The following is a 27,495-nucleotide window of genomic DNA, read 5'->3' as shown; positions in this document are numbered from 1 at the left end:
TCTTTTTGCCCCTCTGAAAAGAAAACCCCCCAGGAGGGATTTATTCTTATCAGGTCATGCTGCAGTAATTTCATTTTCAAATCATTAACAGGAAGGCATCCTCATCCGATCATTCTTGATACAAAACCCTATCTTAGAAGCCTGACACCATCTCCTCAACTCTTCTGAGAGCTTTTTGGATTTCATTTGAGACCCTCAGCTTTAAATAAAACACAGATATAAGCCTGGATTCTTCGTGAACCTCTTTTGATGTCTCTCCCATCAGCTGAATTCATTTTTTTGCCTCCTGTTCTGACATTTGGTTATAGATTGTTCCAGGAATTTCATTGCTAACTTACATGATATGAGCAGATAAAGGGGAGCTGAACTCATTATCTAATTTACTTTGAAGCTAAATTCTAGATGGTATTTATGGGGAGGGGGAAGATCAGCTTACGATGAGTGAGAATAGTCTTCAGTGCCGAAATTAAATGAATTTTCATAGGAAAGTATCCTTCCCGGAACTCTTCCTGTGCATGGGAGTGGGGATGGGGCAGAGGTTACTGCTTTCCATCAAATAAATCCAGTCAAAAGCAGACATTCTGCAGGAGTCAGACTCCTATTCAAAGGCAGTTCGCTTCTTTGAATTCCATCAAGCTTCTGGTACAATAACAGGAAAGTTTATTGTGTTCACTTTACATGAAAAGAGGCCCTTTCAAGGTGATACCTTTCCTTGTCATAGAGTGTGTTAGAGGGGGGTTTTATTTCTTGACAGTTTTTTACCATGACACCTAAAAAGAAGAAATTTGCATCGGAGTGCCCTAATTTGAATTTGGGATTCAGAAAGCATTTGATCTTCCATCCTCCCGAAGGACTCTCCAGCTGAGGGCAGGCTGCTGGGGCAGCGTGTTCAACAGCATCGACTCTGGACCAGGCCGCCTGGGTCTAAGTTCTGGCCTTGCCCTCGTCAGCTGTGTGAGTTTAGGCAGGTCATTTAACCTATTCATACTTCAACTTTCTTATCTGTGTAATAGCAGTGAAATTCAGTAGGGGCTTTTTGTACGGTTTAAATGAGTGTATGTTAAGTGCATAGAAGAGTGTCTGAAGTGCACGCACTGCATTAACTTTAGCTGGTATTACCTCCACCCTGAGCAGCTGATTGGATTGGATAGTAAGTAGCAGGAGTGGCCATTCACTGACCATTGCTACGCTCTGTGCTTTGTATGCACGTATCTCCTTCAGCTTTTCTCACAATAATTCCTTGAAGTAGATACTACTCTTTCCTCCATCTCACAGAGACGTAAGTCCATGGGCACAAAGCTGCTAATAGCAGGGCTGAGATCCAGACCCAGGTCTGTGTGGCTCTAGGTCCCAGCGGGTTAGTACCATAGCTCAGTCTGCACCTATACTGGGACATGTGCAAACGTGCTGTGGGCGCTGGGTGTGGGTGTGGATGTGTGCTGAGAGTGGAGTAGAGGATGGGTTCGTTTGGAGAGGAGGCCTTCTTAGCCTTATTAACCGGGTAACAGACAGTCATGGGGCCTCCCTGCCCCTTGTCGTTCTTCCTGGAGAGGAATTGTGAAAGGACAGGAAGTTGGGGAGGCATTCAGGGTTCCCATCTTCCTGGAATTTGGAATTTTTCCTTCTTCTTAACAATACTACCTTCTATCAATTTCCTTCTTTATTACAGTCTCCACTCCTTGCTTCTCTAGCTCCTTGAACCCCCAAAACCTATATGTGTGTGTTGAAGGAGGGATCAATGAGTCAGGGCTTCAGGGCAGAGTGGCGGGAGCCCCGTTTCCAGGTGGTGGAAAGAAGTTTGGCCTGGAAGTGAGGAGATCTAAGTCTTGGTCCTCTGTCTGCTACTGACTAGCAGGAAAACCCTAGTAAAGTCAACAGGATTTTTCTGAGCCTTATCTGTGAGTTGAGGGTTGGAAGGTATCTGACATCTCGTGGTTTTGGTCAGCCTTCTGGATTTCTGACCTGTGGGAGCTACCTTGGTGGCAGTGAGAATGTTGGTGGTAAGGTGGTGGTGGTGAGAATGGTGGTGGAAGGGGAGATGGAGCTGGTGATGATGGTATACATGGTGCCAGAGATGGTAATGGTGGCGCAGGTGGAGGTCGTGGTCATGGTGGTGGAGATGGGAGACGATCAGAGAGGTGCTGATAGTCACAGCTAACAAGAAGCCCTTATCTGGTACCAGGCACTGTACTTAGCACTTTATGTCCATTATCTCATCTAATCATCCCAGCAGCCGTTGTAATCTCTGCTTTTGCATAGAAGAAGCCTGAGCTTTAGAGAGAAAGTCTGAGCATCCCATGGTGGGCAGAGTTGCCTAGGTCAGGGGGAGACAAAGGTGCTGGTGCTAGGATGTATGTCATTGGCAAATGTATGATAGGCATAGAGTGGGAGGGGTGTTAATCTGGGAAGTTAAACATCTTCATGTTCTGCTCTCCCCAAACCCTCTCGCTCTACAACCAAGTTGTTCCCAGGTGCATTTAGGGTCATAACTGCAGGAGTTCATTCTCCTGAGGCCACATAGTGTATAACAGAGAAACAGTCTCCCACCACCTTTACCGGTTGCTCTTCATTTCTCTATGAGTTTCGCCCTTTGGTTCAGACCCCAACCCTTATGCTTTGGGTTTGGGGGCTGCAGCTCTCTGATAAAGACTTATAGCATCTTCATGGGGGACCGTGATTTTGGGGGTCCCTGAAGTGAGTATTTGGGGGCAAGTGAATGTCCTCCAACATGTGTCTTTTCTAGATCCTATTTCACCTGTTGATCCTCATCTGCACTCTGTACCCCATGAGGCCATCTTGGAGAGAAGCAGGAGAAGAAACGGGTTTATAGCTCAGAGAATACAGGGCTGGGATAGTAGTGCATGGTCTGGGAGACTAAGGCTGCTGGCGTCTGAAGGCATCTGTCAGAACCAAACCTCCGCACCCCTGTCTGGACCTCCTTCTTGGACCTGGGGGTTCTGGCCTTGCTTGAATGAAAGGTGATTCCTTCTTTCAAGTCCCACTCTCTCCTCCTCTTTTCCTCAGGATGGGGATTGTAATGATCTAGGCACTGGGTCTGGTGTCAGTAGGCTCAGTGTACTGACCCCTCTGGAGGGGGAAGCTGGCTTCAAATGGATCCTATGTACATGAGGTGAATGCAAGTGAAATGCTCTCCGGATATCCAGCCCCTCACCTGACCTCCAACACCCCTTCTCCCTCCTGCAGATGTTTATTGAGCGATTACTATGTAAAGATGGTCTGTGACATGCTGAGGATATGACAGTGAAGATGGAACCTCCTGACCTCATGGAGTTTATGGTCTAGTTTACAGTGTTATGATGACAGGGGCAGGAGGTAAAGGTGCTGGTGATCTCATAGAAGGGAACCTGGTAGAGCCTCGTGGAGACAAGGAAGGCTTCCTAGAGGCAGTGACACTTTGTGGACACTTGTAGAATAAGAGCTGGACCAAGCATGGCAGTGGCGTGAGAGGAGGAGAGAGGAAGGGACAGAGAAGGAGTAGTGGAGGACGAAGAAGATGTGGTTCAGGCAGAGTGGTCAGCATGTGCGGGGGCCTGGAGACCGGAAAGAACAGATGGGACGGCTGCTTGCCCCACCCGGGCCTGGCCTGCCTCAGTCACAAGCACCCAGTGCTGGTTCTCCCAGGGTCCCGTTCCCGCGACACGGAGGGGCCTCGAGCAGGAACCGGGACCCACAGGCGCGCTGGCGCCTCTCCGCGCTCCTGAAATGCCCGTGTTGCCTCTGCTGCGTGGGCTTGTCTGAGCCCCGCTTCATCCGAGAGCTGCTTGGTTTCGCCGGGCTCTGGGGGGAGCTCGTGACCAGTGCGAAACACCGTAAGACTGGGAGGCCCTATATTTGGACTCCTGGGCTGTGTGAATTTGGGCACCTCTTCCCGCTTCTCTGAGCCTTCTGCTGGCCCGCCGGTAGACTCATCTGTGAGGTTTTTTTTTCAGTGCTTGCATTCTGGGGTTTTAATTCTCTACCATTTGCAGGGAGCTAAATTCTCTTAGAAACTGCAGCCTTTCAGCCGTGAAGCAGTGTTTATAAGTGGCACAGCCATCACCAGGGGTGGCGTGAGTCTATCCCTGGAGAGGATGGCCCCGTCATCACACGGTCTGTCGCTTCCCCCGCAGGCTTGGAGGGCACCATAGTCCCCGTGACCACCACCCGCACCTGGGCTGTGCGTTACTAGGGAAGAAGCATTCCGCTTCACTTGTCTGCTGAGAAACAGCTACAGGCTTTTGTAGCTACCCCAGACACAGGGACGTCACTATCAGCTGATTCAGAACAGACTGCATAGAAAGCCACACAGCTACATACGGTTGAGAGCCACATAGAAAAATATTTATTTAACAGTTATCAGTGGATCACTGACCATGCATTCATGAAGGAAAAGGAACAGAGGCACTAAACCACAATGATGACCCTAAATGCTTTGAGTGCAAGGGGGTGTCCTACAGCTCCCAGACAGGAGGGCTTGTTTTAGAAATATATATATTGTTGTACTGATTTATAATTTTTCTTCTTGTACTGACGTTTATAGAGCAGAAAGGGATGGATGAGATGCTCAGCAAATTGCAGGCCATCTGGAATCTGGGTCTCTGGTGGCTGGCCACACTGGGGGGACCCTCCTTTCCTGGGCTCCGTCAAATAGCTGGGGCAGGGATGGGACATCAAACCATCTGTCCTCATGGACAGAAGCAGCCATCTGTGGCCTTTACGTCATTTTAAAGCTGGGACCTGGGACCTGCACCCTGCTCTGAAAACCAAATCCCAACAGCTCTTCACCTTCTCCTAAAGAATATTTCTCAATAGGAAAGAGAACAAGGGGGCAGATCAGAGTTTTAAAGGAAGGTCTCTAAGCGGATGGGGGCGTGGAAAAAGTGACCACAAGGCGTCCAGGCAAGCCCTGGCAGGGTCAGAGGACATGGAGTGGCTCTCAGCCGGGGGGGAGAAGGGGGAGAATGTCCAGTGCACAGCCATCACCTGTGTTCCTCACAGCCCATCTGTGCTGCTTCCAAAGCCCCTCACTTTCCACTGGCAAACTTAGCAATGAGTGGTGGCCATCCTTCTAGAAAGCCACCTGTTAGCCATTAAGGAACGTGCCTTCGGCTGATCCAGCCACGGTCTCAAAGCCATCCAGGAAGAAAAAGGGAAGCGGTGTGTGCTGGCAACATAAGCAAGACTGGACATGGCTTGGTGATGGTGACCTTGGGAAAGCATGGAGGGGAGAAAGGGGGAAAGAAACAGTGCAGAGAAAGGAGAGGCGCCATTGCTTTCCTTACTGGAGAAACATGTAAAGAAAGAGGGGGGAAAAGAGAGGAGAGGGGAGCAGGGAGAGGAAAGGGGAAGGAAGGGGAGACAGGGAGAAGAGAGGTAGGGCTGCCCTCAGGAAGGAGAGGAGCCAGTGGGAGTAGTTTCACAGTTACTGTCAGAGCCCTAGTACACTCGTTCGAATGGGATGCTTCAAAGGCAAGCCCGTGACAGGGCGTGGTGTGGTGATGAGGCCACACCAATGCCCACTGACCCAGGCTCCACCTCCATCTGTGCTTCTCTTAGACCAGCGGTTCTCAAATTTGAGTAACAGCACCAACCAGTGGCCTTGTTAACCCCAGGGGTCCCACCCGCAAGTCTCTGATTCAGCGGGTCTGGGTTGTGCATTTCTCACGAGTTCCCAGGTAGTACTACTGATGCTGCTGTTCCGGGAACCCCCGCTTTGAGAACCGCCGTCTTAGAGGTGAGAGACTGAACCAAGGTTTGCGCTGATTTGGGCTCCTTGGGTCGAAGTCAGCGAGTGAGTCAGTGTCTCAGCTGGCTGGCAAGAGCAGATTGGCAAACACGACGACAGAACTCAAGAAAGCGCTAAAACCTTTGCTCGGATGTATTTGCCTCTTCCTGGCCCCTCCATTCGACCAACCATATGTTTACTTTCCACCGGCAACTGTGATTCTAAACGTCGGTTGACAAGCAGGTGTTCTGCGCACTGCTCTATGCAAGTTAATTTATTGCCAACAAACAGATGCAGTGCTCTCTCGCTGACTTCCATTCCCACCTGCTCCACCCAGCTCTTTGTCCTGGCCACACTGAGCCTTGCCGCTCTCAGAAAGGAGTGGCCCTTGCATTCCTCCATCCCCTGTTCGTGCTGTGTCTCGGCCTGACTGCCATTTTCCAGGTAAACCAACTCTTACTCTCCTTTAATTATTTTAAAGATTTTTTTCTTTTGATGTGGACCATTTTTAAAGTCTTTATTGAATTTGTTACAACATTGCTGCTGTTCTGTTTCGGTTTTTTGGCTCCGAGGCATGTGGGGGGTCTTAGCTCCCCGACCAGGGATCGAACCCGCACCCGCTGCATTAGAAGGCGAAGTCTTAACCACTGGACCGCCAGGGGAGTCTCCCTCCTTTAATTTTCTGAGTGTTCCCACCTGTGGGAAGGTCAGCCAGCCCTGCACATTGCTGCCGTAATGTTGTCCAGATTGCCGTCGTGGCCCTTTGCAAAACGTCACCAGGCTGTGGCTGCCTCACCTTTCTCAGCGTTTTATCGTCAGTGCCTTGGACAGGGGCTCTGACTCCTGCTCACCGCGGTTGGGGTTAGAGAGAAATTGGAATATTGGGGCAGGAAGAGACGGACAGCTCTGCTAATCACTGAAATCCTAAATCGAGGCTTCAGTGATTCAGTGAAACGGGACTCTAACAGGTGGAAAAGTAAATCTTGGTGATTTCTTTAAAAGCAAACAAAATAACTTCACTTGAGGAAGGATCAAATATCCAGATCTTTCCTCCTTAGGACGAGCTAGATATTCTTTTGTAGCAGGTGCTTACGTAAGGCAGATGGATGGGCAGATGGATGGACCGATAGGCAGATGCAGATAGGTGGATGGATGGATGGACAGATCGGGTGGATAAATGGTGTCCTTAAGGCTTGCTCGTCAGGTCATGACCTGGAATCATATTTCGTTTTGCAAACATTCTTCAGCTCCTTTGGGAGAACTTCAGCTTCCTCTGGGGGGAATATGTGTGCTCCAGAGCTTTGTCACGTGCCTGTTCTTGAGGGACCTGCTTCTAAAACGGAATCCTGGTTCTAAATCGAGCTGTTGTGCTGACTTTGGCTGGGGTCTGAGGTGGACCTGCCTCTCATTGAATTCCATGCTGTGAACGGTTAGCACTTGAGCCAAAAAGTGAAAGACAAAGCCATCCCACTACATTTAAAAATAATTTTTGGTCCATTTCGGGTGGAATCCAGTGTTCTGAGCAGCGGTCCTGCCACCGTGACCTGTGAGGTTTTGAGCAAATCACTTAGCCTCAGTTCTGTCACTTGTAGGACAAGGGCGTTTTCTTCCCGCTGTCCCGTTTTCTGACGACTGTGAGTCATTTCTGGGGGACTCACAAATAATTACGTTCGCTTTAAAGATTGGAGGGGAGAAAACGGAGCACGGTAAGACTCAACCAAGCAGGCTGACTCGAACGCTGTTGAAATATCAGGCTTCAGCGCAGGACGCTGTTGGACGTCTGCATTACTTCTGTTTTTTAAACAGTACTCTGCTGAGAATAAATGTGTCACCGCCTAATGGGCTCTTGGCATTTTAGTGCAGTGATCAAGGAGGAAAAATGGAAGTACTTTATGTGGGAAAACAGGCAAGACGGGAAGGTATTTCTTAACCCAGAGTGCACGGCTGTCGGCAGTACGATACAGATCTATCCACAGTTTCACTTAAAAACAGTTTACGTGCTTTACTCAGTGACTGAGTTCAGTTCACTGATCTCCACTCAAGTTCACACTGAAGTCATTTACCTGCGGGCTACAGATTACACCACACAGACCGAAGCATTATAGATTTTTCCAAATGTAATATACAAGTGCAAATGGATTGCAGTCCAATGTAACTTTAGTCAAACCTTGAATATGCTCTTAAGGCGTGAGTAAAACTTTAAAGCTTTGTCTCGGCTACAGAGTAGCTGGGACTGGAGCTGAACCAGTTGTGAACGGCCAGAATAAAAAGCCACTGTTGGACATGGTGTTTATTCTCAGCAATGTGTCACCTAAAATAATGAACTTTGTTTCCAAATGTAGAAAGGAGCAATTCACTTGTTATTATAAAATGACAATTTTATAAGGGGGCTAGTTTGACTCCTGACACCAGCAAGGCTCACCTCTGTTACACTGTCCATTGACTGTATCTGGGTGCCCAGTGCTCCATTTTCCCCATCTCCAGTTGAGATGGGGAAGTATATTCTAGCAGCTCTGGCAGGTATGCGGCACAATCTGTGTTACTGCAGAATGACTAGGCAAGGCTTAGAATGAGGGATGCAAAATAAAATTGTGTGTTTTCACAATTATTTATGCTTTAAATAATTTGTAGTCCCTTATCGGGAAGGCTTATCTGTGAAAAGACTGGATCGACTTGGTCTACACTATAGCGGAGAATGTGTATTCAGAAATGCGATCCAGATTCAACCTTGGTTGCATCGTCAGAATCTTAGGAGGATAAATACAGGCTAGGTGGGAGATTCTGTGAGGGTTTCTTTGGTTTGGCAGGACTCTGTGGGGTGTGTGGCTGGGAAGTGGGAAATGGGAGGAGAAGGAAATTGGGAGCCTTGCTGCTTTGGGGAGCGTCTAGGAAGGGTTACTTTAACCTGTGGCGTAGCCACCAGCCAGAGGGGGCTGGTCCCAACTGAAATGTGCTGTAAGCGTAAAAGCCACGCTGGGTTTCAAAGACTTAGTAAGAAATGTAAGAAAATGTAAAACATCGCATGAATAGTTTGATTCGTTGCACGTTGAAACCCTGTGTGAAATGATGGTATCTGGGGCCTATTGGATTAAAATCATTAAAATTGATTTCACCTCTTACTTTTTGAATGGGGTTGAGATTTTAAAATTACATATGTGGCTTGTGTTTCTAGTGGGCAGTGCTGTTTGTTTAATACCTATTATGTATGGTGGGATGATGGCTCATGTTTACTTATGTTTTATTTTTCAAATTGACAATGTGAGAGACAATATTGTCTTGGAGAAAAAAAAATATATATAGCTTGTGGATTTTGGAGTCCAGCAAGCATGTGTCTTGGCTATAGCTAGCCCTTGGGTAACTAACCTCTGAGCCTCAACTTCCTCAGCTAGAAAATTAAGATAACAGTTTGGATCTGATAATAACAGTTTTGATCTCAGCAGGTTGCTGTGAGCAATGCATGGGAAACTAGCAGAGAGCACTTATCACTGAACTAACGTAGGGAAAACGCAATAAGCAATCGGCGTGGTGCTTTCTTACATCTCAGGACCTGTCCAGTGCCTCATCTTTTAATCCCTGACCATTTCAACTCAGTTCCTTGTTTCGCTTCTTCCCCAAATTTGTATTTTCTTTCATGTCTGTTTACTTCTCCACCCAGAATGCTAACCTTTCCCTTCTTTTTCTCATCATTGAAAAAATCTCTCGTCTGGTTCTGCATCTTCTTACTTGTTCAGACTAAGGTACCTCCTACTTATTCAACTGTTCAGAGCAAGAATTCTATCCTGGCTAGAACTATAAACCAGCCACAATCCTTCATCTGCCCGTGTCTGGACCGGGGATGCTGGGTCCTGCCTTTTATGGAACTCTGCTTCCTTTTGATGGGATGGTCAATCAAAGAACGATCGACTCTAGGCAGAGGGGGTGTAGGTAATGGGAGAATAAGGGTCATGTAAACAAGAGATCAAGAGAACAGGACAGGAGCAGAAAAATCGTGTAACTTCTCTTTTGCCCCACACTGCTGCCTTTTCTTTCTGTTGGCTTCAGAAGCTGTGCTATGTTCAACCAGGGTAAGTACAAGGTGGTTCTCGTTGCCTTTCTAGATTCTTGGACCTGCAAGCACAACCTCCCACAGTGAGCATGGCACACAGCTCAGCTTCCACATTCTAAGAAATAAGTCCTTAGATGAAGATGGGTGGTACTTGTTCTCTGAAATTCAGTGGCAAGGAAGAGAAAAAGATAGAAAACTTTGTGACGATATGTTGTTTCGCGAGGTGAGTTACCTGAGTCCTTCACAATTAACAAGATGAACCTTTCAGCCAGAGCTACGTGAGATAAGAAATAAGGAGAAATAACTTCAGAACACACTTGGAATAGCAGTGGTGGCTGGACACTGGACACACCCGTGCCTCTTAGAGTCCCCGATTTTCCTATGCAGGTTTGTTTTTTTTTTTTGGTAATCAATCAGAACAACGTTGATTTTTGTTCCCATCTAGCAGCTGGAACTAGGTGCTTCAGCCTGTACTCTTAAGGTGATTTTTTTTTTTTTTTTTTTTTTTGCCTTTCATCAGATCAATATGTTACTTTGCCTGTTTGTTTTATTTTTAGATTTACTGAGTGTAGCAAAGGAAAGAAATAAGCAAATTGGTTTGTATTTCAAGTGTGGGCTGAGGTTTGACCCGATAAACCTGTCAAGCCTATCTGGAAATTTAACAGGGGAGAGCAGGTTTCACGGGTCATCTTTGCTGACAGCTGGGATTTTTGGAGGATTGGTTGTTGGGAGAACTGGGTGATTTCAGTGCCAGAGAACGTAACTAGGGCCCCTCTGCCACCCCAGGCAAGGGGGGGATGCTTAGGCGAGGGTGTGCGGGTGGGCCAACCCTGGATGGATAAACATGGCTGTTTTTCCTGGAGCATTTATTAATGAAATGTTTACCATTGATCAGAGGCAAGAAGGGGTCGTTGCCAACAATCACTTACCTGTGGCTGCCTAGAGAATCAGAGGGTTTGAAAATGTGAATGAATTTTTCTTCTTATGTAAATTTAGGAGAGGGAGGAAGAATTTCTGAAAATCCAAAACACAGCTCTAAGATATCAGCTCTCCACCTAGAAACTTACATTCTGGTGTCTTGGGTCCCCAAGAGAAGACAGCAAAGGCTCTGCAGATGCCTGCTTTTCCTTTTCTTACTTTTGTGGTCACTGTGGATAAATACCCATGACATTTGCAATATCAGTTGTCTATGGTGTACATAGCATCTTTTTCTCTGTCAGAGGTTGTAGAAAGAGCAATGATTGCGTGATTCAGAATGCAGATATGTGGGCGTTCAGACATCTGTCCGTGCAGTCAACTTTTGATCCTCTGGGGGACCACTAAGGGGTGTCTTTTTAGAGCCTGATCTTTTCGGGGCTGCTGACGGTACAGCTTAGTGACGCAAAGGCAGTGAGCTAGTGAGTTACTCGCTGAACTCCAAGTTTTATATTTTCCATGGTTTTTGGATAATTATCTTCTTTCCCCCATGAGGCTCAAATATATGACACATCTAAAAACACCTGTAAAGAAACAGAAGTGCTGCTGCAGATGCAGCGTTGTAATTACAGGTGTGCATGCCTACTAAATACACGTCCAAAACACACGCTCAGTGACAGGCTACTCCTGACTTTGCCTCCCCTGAAATTGAATGCAAAATTAGTGTCGCTAAATACACTTCTTTGTTACCGAAGGGCTGCCACTGCCCTCTGTCTTGAAAATAACCATTGGGTTGCCTCTAGACACACACTCTTTAAAGTACAAATATTGTTTCATCTGATGTGGCTATACTGTATCCATCTATCCCTTAAAGGCCAAAACCAGACTTATGGACTACATCAAATGCTTTCTGGATACACAAACAAACAACAAAAACATTTTTTTAAATTAACAGGCATCAACAGGTATAAATCAATTGTCTACAGCATTTAATGGTCTTTAACACAGTCAACGCCCCTGGCCTTGAAACAGTGTTAAATTCTTTTTTTTTTTTTGCTAGTGGCAAAAAAAGCCATCAGTCAAGCCCAAACTTGAAAATTGGGCACCATTTCCTGGCCAATAAGCACAGAACTGAGGGGCTCAATATCTTATGGGTATCTTTTTGTTGCTGGGCTGACGACTTTTTTTTTTTCTCTCCCCTCTCCCACCTGCTCAGGGCTGATCGTTGTGACGTTGGCCGTCTGCTGGATGCCCAACCAGGTTCGGAGGATCATGGCTGCGGCCAGACCCAAGCACGACTGGACCAAGTCCTACTTCGAGGCGTACATGATCCTTCTTCCCTTCTCGGACACCTTCTTTTACCTGAGCTCGGTCGTCAACCCGCTGTTGTACAACGTGTCCTCGCAGCAGTTCCGCAGCGTGTTCGGGCAGGTGCTGCGCTGCCGGCTGACGCTGCCACATGCCAACCAGGAGAAGCGCCTGCGCGCCCATGTGGCCTCCACCACGGATGGTGCCCGCTCCGTGCGCCGCCCGCTCATCCTCCTGGCTTCCCGGCCCAATTCCTCTGCAAGGAGAACTAACAAGGTTTTCCTAAGCACTTTTCAGAGCGAGGCCAAGCCCGAACCTAAGCCTCAGCAGTTGAGTTGCGAGTCACCGGATCCCAACTCGGAGGTGAAACCCGCCAACCCTGCCACCGAAAATGGCTTCCAGGAGCATGAAGTGTGACTGACTGTCTGTCAAGGAAGGAAGGGAAGCTGGAGCGCCCACGGGCCCTCCCCACACGAAAGCGACGGTTACCTGCATGCAGCAGTGCCAAAACAAACTGTGCGCCCATCATCAGGGACGGGGTGGAAGACGGGCCTGGGAAGAAAGCAGATGGCCGCTTACAAGTGTCACTTGAGGGCGAATGCTGCCGCCAACCGGGCCTCAGCTCTGAGAGTTGGCCCATCTGTATCCATTCCTCCTCCTTCCTTCCATTAAGGACACGCTGAAAATTCAGTCAAACTGAATGCGTCCGGAGCTCACAAAGTTTTGTTTTTACACTGAGCTCTTCCATTGTTTGCCAAGGAACTGAAAGAAAGAGAACACGGATTCCCCTCGCCACCCAGCATCAAAGGACACCCAGAAAAATCTCAGGGGGCTGGGGGAAGGTGGGCCTGAAGAACGATGCAGGAGGGGGCTGGGATCTCCTTCAGCTTCAGCAGTGTGCCAAGAAAAGGCCTAATTGGAGGAGCACGAGGGTGCCGGGGAGCCCCGGCCGAAGGGCTGGGGCAGAACTGCTCCTCTTCTTGGGCCGGGGCCCGTTGCAAAGAGGGGTGTTGCAGCAGCTGATGCACACGGAATTCACTTTCCCTGGGGAGCAGAAGGATTGGTACCCAGCCGAGGCGATGAGGCAGGCGGCCGACGACGCGCACGACTTGCGGTACATGATTCCTGCAACAGACCCAAAGGAGCCAGATTTAGCAGCCTGCACTGGCCAGAAGACGGCAACCCTGAGCCCACATCCCCACGGAGAGCACTTTTCTTCCTTCTCCTGCAGCCCAGAAACCTGGTGGGGCCAGGGCACTGCTCCAGGGTGTTTCGTTGAGCCCCCCCCCCCCCAAAATACGGGACAGGTGCAGTGAAGGCGGCGGGCATCATTTCCCTTGCTTCTGAGTTGCCAGGACCAGTGAATAAAGAGCTTTTAAATCAATTTAAACTGTGTACGAGACAGAACTACTTTTTATTTACTTTTTTGGTTCACACTGTCTCATGCCAGAGAGGATGACAGGCTGCACTTCAAGATCTTATCTCTGTTTGTTAGTACTTTATAAGCGACCACAGAGAGATGGCTCTCAACTATGCGTTTTTGAAATCCTGGAATTCTCTCAATAAAAACCAAACTCCGAAGAGAATAAATCAGATCACTACCAAAGAGGCCCTGTGTGGGTTCAGTGAAGGGAGGGGGGGGGGCCTGGCTGACAGTGTGCCGAGCACCGCCTCGTTCCAAGGGAAGTTTTGCCCTTAGAACATATGGCCATTTGCCAAGTCAGCACCACACAGCCAGCCCTTATTAACACATACCGTGTGGACACATCAAGGGTCTTCCCACTAAGACTGGAGGGCCCTTCTTAAGGAGCTCGTGCGGCAGGTCCAAATTGCAGCATAATCATCAAATTAGGGGTGTCTTGGGTAATCGTTTGACTTTATAAAGCTGGAAGTTTACTCAAGTAATAGCTAAGCTTATGAAATACTTTGCTGAATGCCAGGCACTCTTCAGATGGCTCCTGGCTCACTGACTACCTGCAACAACCCTACAAGAGAGGGCCCCAAGATCATCCCCATTTTGCAGATGGGGATCCTAAGGGCAAGAGAGATTTAGTAACTCGTCCAAAGTCACACTTCTAGAAAGTAGAGCACCTGTGATTTGAACCAAGTATTCTGGTCCCATGCTGTCCAATCTGTAGTACTATAGAGCAAAGCAGCCAGCCAAGGTAACCACAAAATGCTTTTGTTTTTTGCAGGGGGGAAGACTACTTTGAAAATAGCGTTTGGTGTGTGTGTGTGTGTGTGTGTGTGTGTGTGTGTGTGTGTGTGTGTGTGTGTGTGTGTGTGTGTGTGTGTGTGTGTGTGTGTGTGTGTGTGTGTGTGTGTGTGTGTGTGTGTGTGTGTGTGTGTGTGTTGTGTGTGTTGTGTGTGTGAGAGAGAGAGAGAGAGAGAGAGGCCGTTTTGTATCAATGAACTATTTTTCTTTTGGGACATACAACATCATACTAGAGCGGAACCTCAAAGTGATGGCCTTTAGCCCATGATGTGCCGCCCTGTGTGTCTGAGGGATACAACACGTTCCACCAGTAGTCAGGGCTGCCGCCCTGTGTGTCTGAGGGATACAACACATTCCACCAGTAGCCAGGGCTCCCTCCCCTCTGACTCCCTGCAGGCGTGTGTGTTTGCAAGCATTGCTTCCATCTGGGCCCGCATCCTCTCCCTTGAGAATTGCTACTTGAAGTGCCTAAAACTCCCAAGTGGGAGGTAAAGAAATACTTTAGATTTATATGAAACATGCAATTTTATGTCATTTCTATAATTGCATGTTTGTAAGGATTGCTTTTGTAACTCTGTTAGAAAAACCTGGAAGGTAGCTGGTCTGGTAAGATAAATCTCACAGACAGAGGATGTGTAGGGGGACCAAGGAGCACTGTTTAATTTCTAAGGAACATGCTACAGAGTTCCCAGAGTCTCTACATTTTCTAACCATTGCCCATTTTAGAAAATTAAGTTTCACTGTCTTTTTATTCTAACTATTAAAAGCCACTAAACTGTCAGTTGTCAGTTCAACTTCGGTAAACCTTTTTCCTTCAAATAAATTTTAAAAATATGTACTGAATACATCTTTTACTGTAAAAACGTTCAGACAGATAAGAAAGTGCTCCTTGACCGCTCTCCTTCCAATGCTACCTCCTCCTCAGAGGTACGCACTCTTATCAATTTGGGATGCCTCCTTCCAGGCCTATTTCTACGCATTTACAGATGTGTCCATGGAGAAGAGGTCTGCGCATATATCCTAATAGCATAATGTAACATCCTATATGCTGTATATATGTATATCCTATTTGCATTTTCACTTAGTGACATGGCTGGGGATATACTGTTAAGTCTAACTTTGTAGGACTGAGAGTCAGTGATGAGGTAAGTTAATTAGATAAATAACACAAGATGGGTGCCCCAATTTTGTGACTGCTGCCCAGGGGACATCTCCAGATCACCTGGCTCTGATGGCCAGTGGGGCCTACGCTTGTAGTCCTGCAGGACTGCATATATTTGCATCTTTAAAAGTTGCTGCCAGAGGGTCTGCCTTCCAATCAGCCTGAATCTAGGTGCTGAGATCCTCTTCTTTGGGACACTAACTGATCTCAGCACACACTCAACTACTGGAACCTATTAGAAATAAAATAGGCTGCTTAGACAATTGGGAAGGTTGAAGAGAGAACCAAAAGCTGGGGTATAGTTGAATGACAAGGTACCTCTCCTACACTAGGCCAGCCCTTCAAGATGGGGAGAGGTGGCTGTTTCATCTATATTCACAGAAACCAAAACAAGTCATCAAAAGGGAGAAAAAGATGAATATGGTCCAAATAAATAAGATAAAACTTGAGAAGAAAATTTTAATGAAACATAAGTAATTTACAAGAAAAAGAATTCAAAGTAGTAGTCTTAAACATGTTCACTGAACGTGGGAGAATGGACGAACACAGTGAGAACTTCAACAAAGAGAGAGAAAATATAAGAAAGAACCAAACAAGTCACGGAGCTAAAGTGTACAATTATTGAACTAGAAATGCACGAGAGGGGTTCAAGAGCAGACTAGATGAAGCAGAAGAAAGGATCACTGAACTCAGAGACAGGGCAGAGGAACTGACCCAATCAAAGAGCAGAGAAAACAAAAAGGAATGGGAAAAAAAAAAAAAAAGGGACGATAGCTTAAGGGACTCATGAAACAACATCAAGTGCATTAATAGTCACATTATAGGAGTCACAGAGGGAGAAGAACAAAAGGGGTAGAAAACTTATTTGACGAAATAATGGCTGAAAACCTCCCTAAGCTGGGGAAGGAAACAGACATCCAGTTTCAGGAAGCCCAGAGAGTTCCAAACAAGGGGAACCAAAAGAAACATACATCAAGACACATAATAATTAAAATGTGAAACTATAAGACAAGGAGAGAATATTAATGCTAATAGAGGAGCAACCTGTTACTTCAAAGGGAACCCCCATAAAATGAGCAGATTTTTCATGAAAAACTGTGCAGGCCAGAAGGGAGTTGCGCAATATACAGGCATACCTCATCTTACTGCTTTTTGTTTTATTGTCCTTCACAGATAGTATGTTTATTACACACTGAAGGTTTGTGGCAACCTGAGTTTAGAAAGTCTATCAGCACCATTTTTCCAAGAGCATTTGCCCACTTCATGTCTCTGGGTCATGTTTTGGTAATTCTCACAATATTTCAAACTTTTTCATTACTATATTTCTCATGGTGATGTGTGATCAGTGATCACTGATGCTACGATTCTAATTGTTTTTGCTTTGTATTTTTTACTTAAGGTATGTACATTTTCAAAAGATATAATGCTATCTGCACACAATAAATTACAGTATAAACATCACTTTTATATGCATGGGGAAACCAAGAAACCTGTATGACTTGCTTTGTTGCAATATTTCCTTTATTGTGGTTGTCTGGAACCAAACCCCAGTATCTCTGAGGTATGCCTGTATTCAAAGTGCTGAAAGAAAAAAAAAAAAAAAAAACTTCCAAGCAAGAATATTCTATCCAGCAAAGTTATAATTCAGAATTAAAGGAGATACAAAGTTTTCCAGACAAGCCAAAGCTAAAGGAGTTCATCACCACTAAACCGACCTTATAAGAAATGTTAAAGCGGCTCATTTAAGTTGAAAAGAAAAGGTGTTAATTAGTAACAAAACATCTGAAAGTATAAATCTCACTAGTAAAGGTAAATATATAGTAAGTGTAGTGGATTAATCACTTATAAAGCTTGTATGAAGGTTAAAAGACAAAAGCAGTAAAAACAACTAACTACCATAATTAGTTAAGGGATACACAAGATGAAAGTAGAATAGGAGTGGACACAAGATAGCAGAGAGGAAGGACATGAGCTCACCTCTTCTTACGAAAACACCGAAATCACAACTAACTGCTGAACCACCATTGACAGAAAAATGCTGGAACCTACCAACAGATATCCTATGCCCAGAGACAAAGAAGAAGGCCACAATGAGATGGTAGGAGGAGCACAACTGCAATAAAAGCAAATCCCACACCCGCCGGGTGGGGGACCCACAAACTAGGAAATAATTATATCACAAAAGTTCTCCCACAGGAGTGAAAGTTCTGACCCCAAGTCATGCTTCCCAGCCTGGCGGTCTGGCAATGGAATGAGGATCCCCCAGAGAATCTGGCTTTGAAGGCCAGTGGGATCTTATTGCAGGAATTCCACAGTACTAGGGGAAACAGAAACTCCATGCTCAGAGGGCACACACAAGGTCTCGTGCACACGACTGCCCAGGATAAAAAGCAGTGACCTCATAACATCCTGGACCAGAGCAACCTGTGGTATTGGAGAGTCTCCAGCAGAGGTAGGGGGCAGCTGTGGCTCACTGTGGGGATAAAGACCCTGGGAGTGGTAGTTCTGGGGAGTACTCAGTGTCATGAGCCCTCCCAGAGGCCGCCATTTTCTCACGAAGACCTGGTCCCACCCAACAGCCTGTAGGGTCCAGTGCTCGGACACCTCAGGCCAAACAACCAACAGGGCAGGAACACAGCCCCACTCATCAGCAGGCAGGCTGCTTAACGTCTTCCTGAGCACATAGTTGCCCGCTAAACAAATCCCTTACATGGCCCTGTCCACCAGAGGCACAAGACCAGCTCCACCCACCAGTGGGCAGGAACCAGTCCCTCCCACCAGGAAGCCTACACAAGCCTGTTAGACCAGCCTCATCCACGAGGGGGCAGACAGCAGAAGCAAGAAGAACTACAACCCTGCAGCCTGTGGAATACAAACCACAATCACAGAGAGTTAGGCAAAATGAGGCAGCAGAGGAATATGTCCCAGATGAAGGAAGAAGATAAAACCCCAGAAGAACAACTAAGTGAAGTGGACATACGGAGTCTGAGAAAGAACTCAGAGTATTGATAGTAAAGATGATCCAAGATCTCAGAAAAAGAATGGAGGCACAGATTGAGAAGATGCAAGACATGTTTAACAAATACCTAGAAGTATTAAAGAACAAATAGGAACAATACAATAACTGAAATAAAAAATAAACTAGAAGGAATAGCGGAATAATGGAGGCAGAGAATAGACAAGTGAGCTGGAAGATAGAATGGTAGAAATCACTGCTGTGGAACAGAGTAAAGAAAAAGAATGAAAAAAAAAATTAGGACAGTCTAAGACACCACTGGTACAACGCTAAATGCACCAACACATTCGCATTATAGGTTTCCAAGAAGGAGAACAGAGAGAGAAAGGACCTGAGAAAATAGAGAAGAGATAATAGCTGAAAACTTCCCTAACATTGGAGAGGAAATAGTTACCCAAGTCCAGGAAGTGCAGAGAGTCCCAGGCAGGATAAACCCAAGGAGGAACACACCGAGACAGACAGTAATCAAATTGGCAAAAATTAAAGACAAAGAAAAAATATTAAAAGCAAGAAGGGAAAAGCAACAAATAACGTCCAAGGGAATTCTCTTAAGGTTATCAGCTGATTTTTCAGCAGAAACTCTGTAGACCAGAAGGGAATGGCATGATATATTTAAACTGGTGAAAGGGAAGAACCTACAACCAAGAATATTCTACCCAACAAGGCATAGAAATTGAAAGCTTTACAGAAAAGCAAAAGCTAAGAGAATTCAGCACCGCCAGACTGGCTTTGCAACAAATGCTAAAGGAACTTCTCTAGGTGGAAAAGAAAAAAGCCACGACTAGAAGTAAGAAAATTATGAATGGAAAAGCTCATCAGTAAAGGCAAACATACAGTAAAGTTAGGAAATCCACACACAATTATGATATCAAAACCAGCAGTCACGAGAAAAGGAGAGTACAGATGCAGGATATTGGAAACGCATTTGAAATTAAAAGACCAGCAATTTAAAACAATCTTGTATATATATAGCTATATCAAAACCTCATGGTAACCACAAACCAATAATCTACAATAGATACACAAACAAAAAAGCAAAAGAGGGCTTCCCTGGTGGTGCAGTGGTTGAGAGTCCGCCTGCCGATGCAGGGGACACAGGTTCTTGCCCCGGTCCGGGAAGATCCCACATGCCACGGAGCGGCTGGTCCCATGAGACATGGCCGTTGAGCCTAAGTGTCTGGAGCCTGTGCTCCACAACAGAAGAGGCCACAGCAGTGAGAGGCCCACGTACCACCAAAAAAAAAAAAAACAAAGGCAAAAGAAATCCAAAAACAATGCTAAAGACAGTCATCAAATCACAAGGAAATAGAACAAAAGAGGAAGGGAAGAAAAAAGCCCTACAAAACAAATCGAAACCAATTAACAAAATGGCCATAAAAACATACATATCAATAATTATCTTAAATGTAAATGGATTAAAGGCTCCAACCAAAAGACACAGACTGGCTGAATAGATACAAAAACAAGACCCGTATATATGCTGTCTACAAGAGACTCACTTCAGATCTAGGGACACATAAAGACTGAAAGTGATGGGATGGAAAAAGTCACTCCATGCAAATGGAAATCAAAGGAAAGCTGGAGTAGCAATACTTCTATCAGGCAAAATAGAATTTAAAATAAAGAATGTTATAAGAGACAAAGAAAGATACTACTTAATGATCAAGGGATCAATCTAAGAAGAATATATAACAATTGAAAATATATATGAACCCAACATATGAGCATCTCAATATATAATGCAAATACAGCCATAAGAGAAGAAATCAACAGTAATGCAATAATAGTGGGGGACTTTCACACCCCACTTATACCCATGGACAAATCATCCAGACAGAAAATCGAAAAGAAAATACAGGGAAGGGGGGGGGAAGATGGCAGAAGAGTAAGACACGGAGATCACCTTCCTCCCCACAGATACATCAGAAATACATCTACACGTGGAACAACTGCTACAGAACACCTACTGAACGCTGGCAGAAGACCTCAGACCTCCCAAAAGGCAAGAAACTCCCCACGTACCTGGGCAGGGGAAAAGAAAAAAGAATAAACAGAGACAAAAGAATAGGGACGGGACCTGCACCAGTGTGAGGGAGCCGCGAAGGAGGAAAGGTTTCCACACACTAGGGAGCCCCTTTGCGGGCGGAGACTGCAGGTGGCGGAGGGGGGAAGCTTCAGAGCCGCGGAGGAGAGCACAGCAACAGGGGTGCGGAGGGCAGAGCAGGGAGATTCCTGCACAGAGGATCGGTGCCGACCGGCACTCACCAGCCCGAGAGGCTTGTCTGCTCACCCACCGGGGTGGGTGGGGACTGGGAGTTGAGGCTCGGGCTTCGGAGGTCAGATCCCAGGGAGAGGACTGGGGTTGGCGGCATGAACACAGCCTGAAGGGGCTAATGCACCACGGCTAGCCGGGAGGGAGTCTGGGGAAAAGTCTGGAGCTGCCGAAGAGGCAAGAGACTTTTTCTTCCCTCTTTGTTTCCTGGTGCGCGAGGAGAGGGGATTCAGAGCGCCGCTTAAAGCAGCTCCAGAGACGGGCGCGAGCCGCGGCTAAAAGCGCAGACCCCAGAGACGGGCATGAGACGCTAAGGCTGCTGCTGCCGCCACCAAGAAGCCTGTGTGCGAGCACAGGTCACTCTCCACACCCCCCTTCTGGAGAGCCTGTGCAGCCCGCCACTGCCAGGATCCCGGGACCCAGGGACAACTTCCCCGGGAGAAGGCACACCGTGCCTCAGGCTGGTGCAACGTTCTGCCGGCCTCTGCTGCTGTAGGCTCGCCCCGCACTCCGTGCCCCTCCCTCCCCCCAGTCTGAGTGAGCCAGAGCCTCTGAATCAGCTGCTCCTTTAACCCCATCCTGTCTGAGCAAAGAACAGCTGTCCTCCGGCGACCTACACGCAGAGGCGGGGCCAAATCCAAAGCTGAGCCCTGGGAGCTGTGAGAACAAAGAAGAGAAAGGGAAATCTCTCCCAGCAGCCTCAGGAGCAGTGGATTAAATCTCCAAAATCAACTTGATATACCCTGCATGTGTGGAATACCTGAACAGACAAGGAATCATCCCAAATTGAGGAGGTGGACTATGAGAGCAAGACTGATTATTTTTTCCCCTTTTCCTCTTTTTGTAAGTGTGTACGTATATGCTTCTGTGTGAGATTTTGTCTGTATAGCTTTGCTTTCACCATTTGTCCTAGGGTTCTGTCCGTCTTTTTTTTTTTTACTTAAAAAAATATTTTATCTTACTTTATTTTTTGTTATCCTCTTTCTTTCTTTCTATTTTTTCTCCCTTTTCTTCTGAGCTGTGTGGATGAAAGGCTCTTGGTGCTGCAGCCAGGAGTCAGTGCTGTGCCTCTGAAGTGGGAGAGCCAGATTCAGCACACTGGTCCACAAGAGACCTCCCAGCTCCACATAATATCAAACGGCAAAAATCTCCCAGAGATCTCCATCTCAACACCAACACCCAGCTTCACTCAACAACCAGCAAGCTACAGTGCTGGACACCCTATGCCAAAAAACTAGCAAGACAGGAACACAACCCCACCCATTAGCAGAGACGCTGCCTAAAATCATAATAAGCCCACAGACACCCCAAAACACACCACCAGACGTGGAGCTGCCCACCAGAAAGACAAGATCCAGCCTCATCCACCAGAACACAGGCACTAGTCCCCTCCACCAGGAAGCCTACACAACCCACTGAACCAACTTTAGCCACTGGGGACAGACACCAAAAACAACGGGAACTACGAACCTGCAGCCTGAAAAAAGGAGACCTCAAACACAGTAAGACAAGCAAAATGAGAAGACAGAAAAACACACAGCAGATGAAGGAGCAAGATAAAAACCCACCAGACCTAACAAATGAAGAGGAAATAGGCAGTCTACGTGAAAAAGAATTCAGAATAATGAAAGTAAAGATGATCCAAAATCTTGGAAACAGAATAGAAAAAATGCAAGAAACATTTAACAAGGACCTAGAAGAACTAAAAAGGAAATAAGCAATGATGAACAACACAATAAATGAAATTAAAAATACTCTAGAAGGGATCAATAGCAGAATAACTGAGGCAGAAGAACGGATAAGTGACCTGGAAGATAAAATAGTGGAAATAACTACTGCAGAGCAGAATAAAGAAAAAAGAATGAAAAAGAACTGAGGACAGTCTCAGAGACCTCTGGGACATCATTAAATGCACCAACATTCGAATTATAGGGGTCCCAGAAGAAGAAGAGAAAAAGAAAGGGACTGAGAAAATATTTGAAGAGATTATAGTTGAAAACTTCCCTAATATGGGAAAGGAAATAGTTAATCAAGTCCAGGAAGCACAGAGAGTCCCATACAGGATAAATCCAAGGAGAAACATGCCAAGACACATATAAATCAAACCGTCAAAAATTAAATACAAAAAAAACATATTAAAAGCAGCAAGGGAAAAACAACAAATAACACACAAGGGAATCCCCATAAGGTTAACAGCTGATATTTCAGCAGAAACTCTGCAAGCCAGAAGGGACTGGCAGGACATATTTAAAATGATGAAGGAGAAAAACCTACAACCAAGATAACCCAGCAAGGATCTCATTCAGATTTGATGGAGAAATTAAAACCTTTACAAACAAGCAAAAGCTGAGAGTGTTCAGCACCACCAAACCAGCTTTACAACAACTGCTAAAGGAATTTCTCTAGGCAAGACACACAAGAGGAGGAAAAGACCTACAAAAGCAAACCCAAAACAATTAAGAAAATGGGAATGGGAACATACATATCGATAATTACCTTAAATATACATGGATTAAATGCTCCCACCAAAAAACACAGACTGGCTGAATGGATACAAAAACAAGACCCATATATATGCTGTCTACAAGAGACCCACTTCAGACCTAGGGACACATACAGACTGAAAGTGAGGGGGTGGAAAAAGATATTCCATGCAAATGGAAACCAAAAGAAAGCTGGAGTAGAAATTCTCATATCAGACAAAACAGACTTAAAAATAAAGACTATTACAAGAGACAAGGACACTACATAATGATCAAGGGATCGACCCAAGAAGAAGATATAACAATTATAAATATTTATGCACCCAACATAGGAGCACTTCAATACATAAGGCAAATACGAGCAACCATAAAAGGGGAAATCGACAGTAACACATTCATAGTAGGGGACTTCAACACCCCACTTTCACCAATGGACAGATCATCCAAAATGAAAATAAATAAGGAAACACAAGCTTTAAATGATACATTAAACAAGATGGACTTAATTAATATTTATAGGACATTCCATCCCAAAACAACAGAATACACATTTTTCTCAAGTGCTCATGGAACATTCTCCAGGATAGGTCATATCTTGGGTCACAAATCAAGCCTTGGTAAATTTAAGAAAATTGAAATTGTATCAAGTATATTTTATGATCACAACGCTATGAGACTAGATATCAATTACAGGAAAAGATCTGTAAAAGATACAAAAACATGGAGGCTAAACAATACACTACTTAATAACGAAGTGATCACTGAAGAAATCAAATCGGAAATCAAAAAATACCTAGACCAATGACAATGGAGACACAAGGACCCAAAACTTATGGGATGCAGCAAAAGCAGTTCTAAGAGGGAAGTTTATAGCAATACAATCCTACCTTAAGAAACAGGAAATATCTTGCATAAACAACCTAACCTTGCACCTAAAGCAATTAGAGAAAGAAGAACAAAAAAACCCCAAAGTTAGCAGAAGGAAAGAAATCATAAAGATCAGATCAGAAATAAATGAAAAAGGAATGAAGGGAATGATAGCAAAGATCAATAAAACTAAAAGCTGGTTCTTTGAGAAGATAAACAAAATTGATAAACCATTAGCCAGACTCATCAAGAAAAAAAGGGAGAAGACTCAAATCAATAGAAATAGAAATGAAAAAGGAGAAGTTACAACTGACACTGAAGAAATACAAAAGATCATGAGAGATTACTATAAGCAACTCTATACCAATAAAATGGAAAACGTGGAAGAAATGGACAAATTCTTAGAAATGCACAACCTGCCGAGACTGAATCAGGAAGAAATAGAAAATATGAACAGACCAATCACAAGCACTGAAATTGAAACTGTGATTAAAAATCTTCCAACAAAGAAATGCCCAGGAACAGATGGCTTCACAGGCAAATTATATCAAACATTTAGAGAAGAGCTAACACCTATCCTTCTCAAACGCTTCCAAAATATAGCAGAGGGAGGAACACTCCCAAACCCATTCTACTAGGCCACCATCACCCTGATACCAAAACCAGACAAAGATGTCACAAAGAAAGAAAACTACAGGCCAATATCACTGATGAACATAGATGCAAAATTCCTCAACAAAATACTCGCAAACAGAATCCAGCAGCACATTAAAAGGATCATACACCATGATCAAGTGGGGTTTATTCCAGGAATGCAAGGATTCTTCCATATACGCAAATCAATCAACGTGGTACACCATATTAACAAATTGAAGGAGAAAAACCATATGATCATCTCAATAGATGCAGAGAAAGCTTTTGACAAAATTCAACACCCAGTTATGATAAAAAGCCCTGCAGAAAGTAGGCATAGAGGGAACTTTCCTCAACATAATAAAGGCCATATATGACAAACCCACAGCCAATTTCATCCTCAATGGGAAAAAACTGAAACCATTTCCACTAAGATCAGGAACAAGACAAGGTTGCCCACTCTCACCACTCTTATTCAACATAGTTTTGGAAGTTTTAGCCAGCAGCAATCAGAGAAGAAAAGGAAATAAAAGGAATCCAAATCGGAAAAGAAGTAAAGCTGTCACTGTTTGCAGATGACATGATACTCTACATAGAGAATCCTAAAGATGCTACCAGAAAACTACTAGAGCTAATCAATGAATTTGGTAAAGTAGCAGGATACAAAATTAATGCACAGATATCTCTGGCATTCTTATACACTAATGATGAAAAATCTGAAAGTGAAATTAAGAAAAAACTCCCATTTACCAATGCAACAAAAAGAATAAAATATCTAGGAATAAACCTACCTAAGGAGGCAAAAGACCTGTATGCAGAAAACTATGAGACATTGATGAAAGAAATCGAAGATGACACAAAAAGATGGAAAGATATACCATGTTCTTGGATTGGAAGAATCAACATTGTGAAAAATGACTCTACTACCCAAAGCAATCCACAGATTCAATGCAATCCCTATCAAACTACCACTGGCATTCTTCACAGAACTAGAACAAAAAATTTCACAATTTGTATGGAAACACAAAAGACCCCAAATAGCCAAAGCAATGTTGAGAACGAAAAACGGAGCTGGAGGAATCAGGCTCCCTGACTTCAGACGATACTACAAAGCTACAGTAATCAAGACAGTATGGTACTGGCACAAAAACACAGAAATACAGATGAATGGAACAGGATACAAAGCCCACAGATAAACCCACGCACATATGGTCACCTTATTTTTCATAAATGAGGCAGTAATGTACAGTGGAGAAAGAACAGCCTCTTCAATAAGTGGTGCTGCGAAAACTGGACAGGTACATGTAAAAGTATGAGATTAGAACACTCCCTAACAACATACACACAAATAAGCTCAAAATGGATTAAAGACCTAAATGTAAGGCCAGAAACTATCAAAGTCTTACAGGAAAACACAGGCAGAGCACTCTATGACACAGATCACAGCAAGATACTTTTGGACCCACCTCCTAGAAAAATGGAAATAAAAACAAAAATAAACAAATGGGACCTAATGAAACTTCAAAGCTTTTGCACAGCAAAGGAAACCATAAACAAGACCAAAAGACAACCCTTAGCATGGGAGTAAATATTTGCAAATGAAGCAACTGACAAAGAATTAATCTCCAAAATTTATAAGCAGCTCATGCAGCTCAATAACAAAGAAACAAACAACCCAATCCAAAAATGGGCAGAAGACCTAAATAGACATTTCTCCAAAGAAGATACACAGTTTGCCAACAAACACATGAAAGAATGCTCAACATCATTAATCATCAGAGAAATGCAAATCAAAACTACAATGAGATATCATCTCACACTGGTCAGAATGGCCATCATCAAAACATTTAGAAACAATAAATGCTGGAGAGGGTGTGGAGAAAACGGAACCGTCTTGCACTGTTGGTGGGAATGTAAATTGATACAGCCACTATGGAGAACAGTATGGAGGCTCCTTAAAAAACTACAAATAGAACTACCATATGACCCAGCAATCCCACTACTGTGCATATACCCTAAGTAAACCATAATTCAAAAAGAGTCATGTACCAAAGTGTTCATTGCAGCTCTATTTACAATATCCAAGAATGGAAGCAACCTAAGTGTCCATCATTGGATGAATGGATAAAGAAGATGTGGCACATATATACAATGGAATATTACTCAGCCACAAAAAGAAACGAAATTGAGCTATTTGTAGTGTGGTGGATGGACCTAGAGTCTGTCATACAGAGTGAAGTAAGTCAGAAAGAGAAAGACAAATAGTGTATGCTAACACATATATATGGAACCTAAGGGGGAAAAAAATGTCATGAAGTACCTAGGGGTAAGACGGGAATAAAGACACAGACCTATTAGAGAATGGACTTGAGGATATGGGGAGGGGCAAGGGTGAGCTGCGACAAAGCGAGAGAGTGGCATGGACATATATACACTACCAAACGTAAAATAGATAGCTAGTGGGCAGCAGCCGCATAGCACAGGGAGATCAGCTCAGTACTTTGTGACCGCCTAGAGGGGTGGGATAGGGAGGGTGGGAGGGAGGGAGTCGCAAGAGGGAAGAGATATGGGAACATATGTATATGTGTAACTGATTCACTTTGTTATAAAGCAGAAACTAACACACCATTGTAAAGCAATTATACTCCAATAAAAATGTAAACAAATAAAAAAAAGGAAACACAGGTCTTAAATGACACATTAGACCAGATGGACTTAGTGACATTTATAGAGTATTCCATCCAAAAGCAGCAGAACATGTATTCTTTTCAAGTGCACATGGAACATTCTCCCGGATTGATCACATGCTGGATTACAAAACAAGCCTTGGTAAATTGAAGAAAATTGAAATCAT

At 44.7% G+C, this 27,495-nt stretch overlaps 2 protein-coding genes across 2 annotated transcripts in view; one reads left to right on the top strand and one right to left on the bottom strand.

Moving 5' to 3' along the window:
• GPR39 (G protein-coupled receptor 39) overlaps positions 1–13,377 on the top strand; it is a 233,271-nt gene extending 219,894 nt beyond the window's left edge. The window contains exon 2 of the mRNA XM_060153001.1: positions 11,902–13,377. Within this exon, the coding sequence (XP_060008984.1) occupies positions 11,902–12,410 (509 nt within the window). The 3' untranslated portion in view covers positions 12,411–13,377. The remainder of the gene's footprint in view (positions 1–11,901) is intronic.
• LYPD1 (LY6/PLAUR domain containing 1) overlaps positions 12,189–27,495 on the bottom strand; it is a 62,021-nt gene continuing 46,714 nt past the window's right edge. Inside the window, exon 3 of the mRNA XM_060153002.1 lies at positions 12,189–13,118. Coding sequence (XP_060008985.1) covers positions 12,883–13,118 — 236 coding nt within the window. The 3' untranslated portion in view covers positions 12,189–12,882. The remainder of the gene's footprint in view (positions 13,119–27,495) is intronic.

The sequence above is a fragment of the Lagenorhynchus albirostris genome, chromosome 6 (genome assembly GCF_949774975.1).
Source record: "Lagenorhynchus albirostris chromosome 6, mLagAlb1.1, whole genome shotgun sequence".
NCBI lineage: Eukaryota > Metazoa > Chordata > Mammalia > Artiodactyla > Delphinidae > Lagenorhynchus > Lagenorhynchus albirostris.
This window is presented reverse-complemented; position numbering and strand designations above follow the sequence as displayed.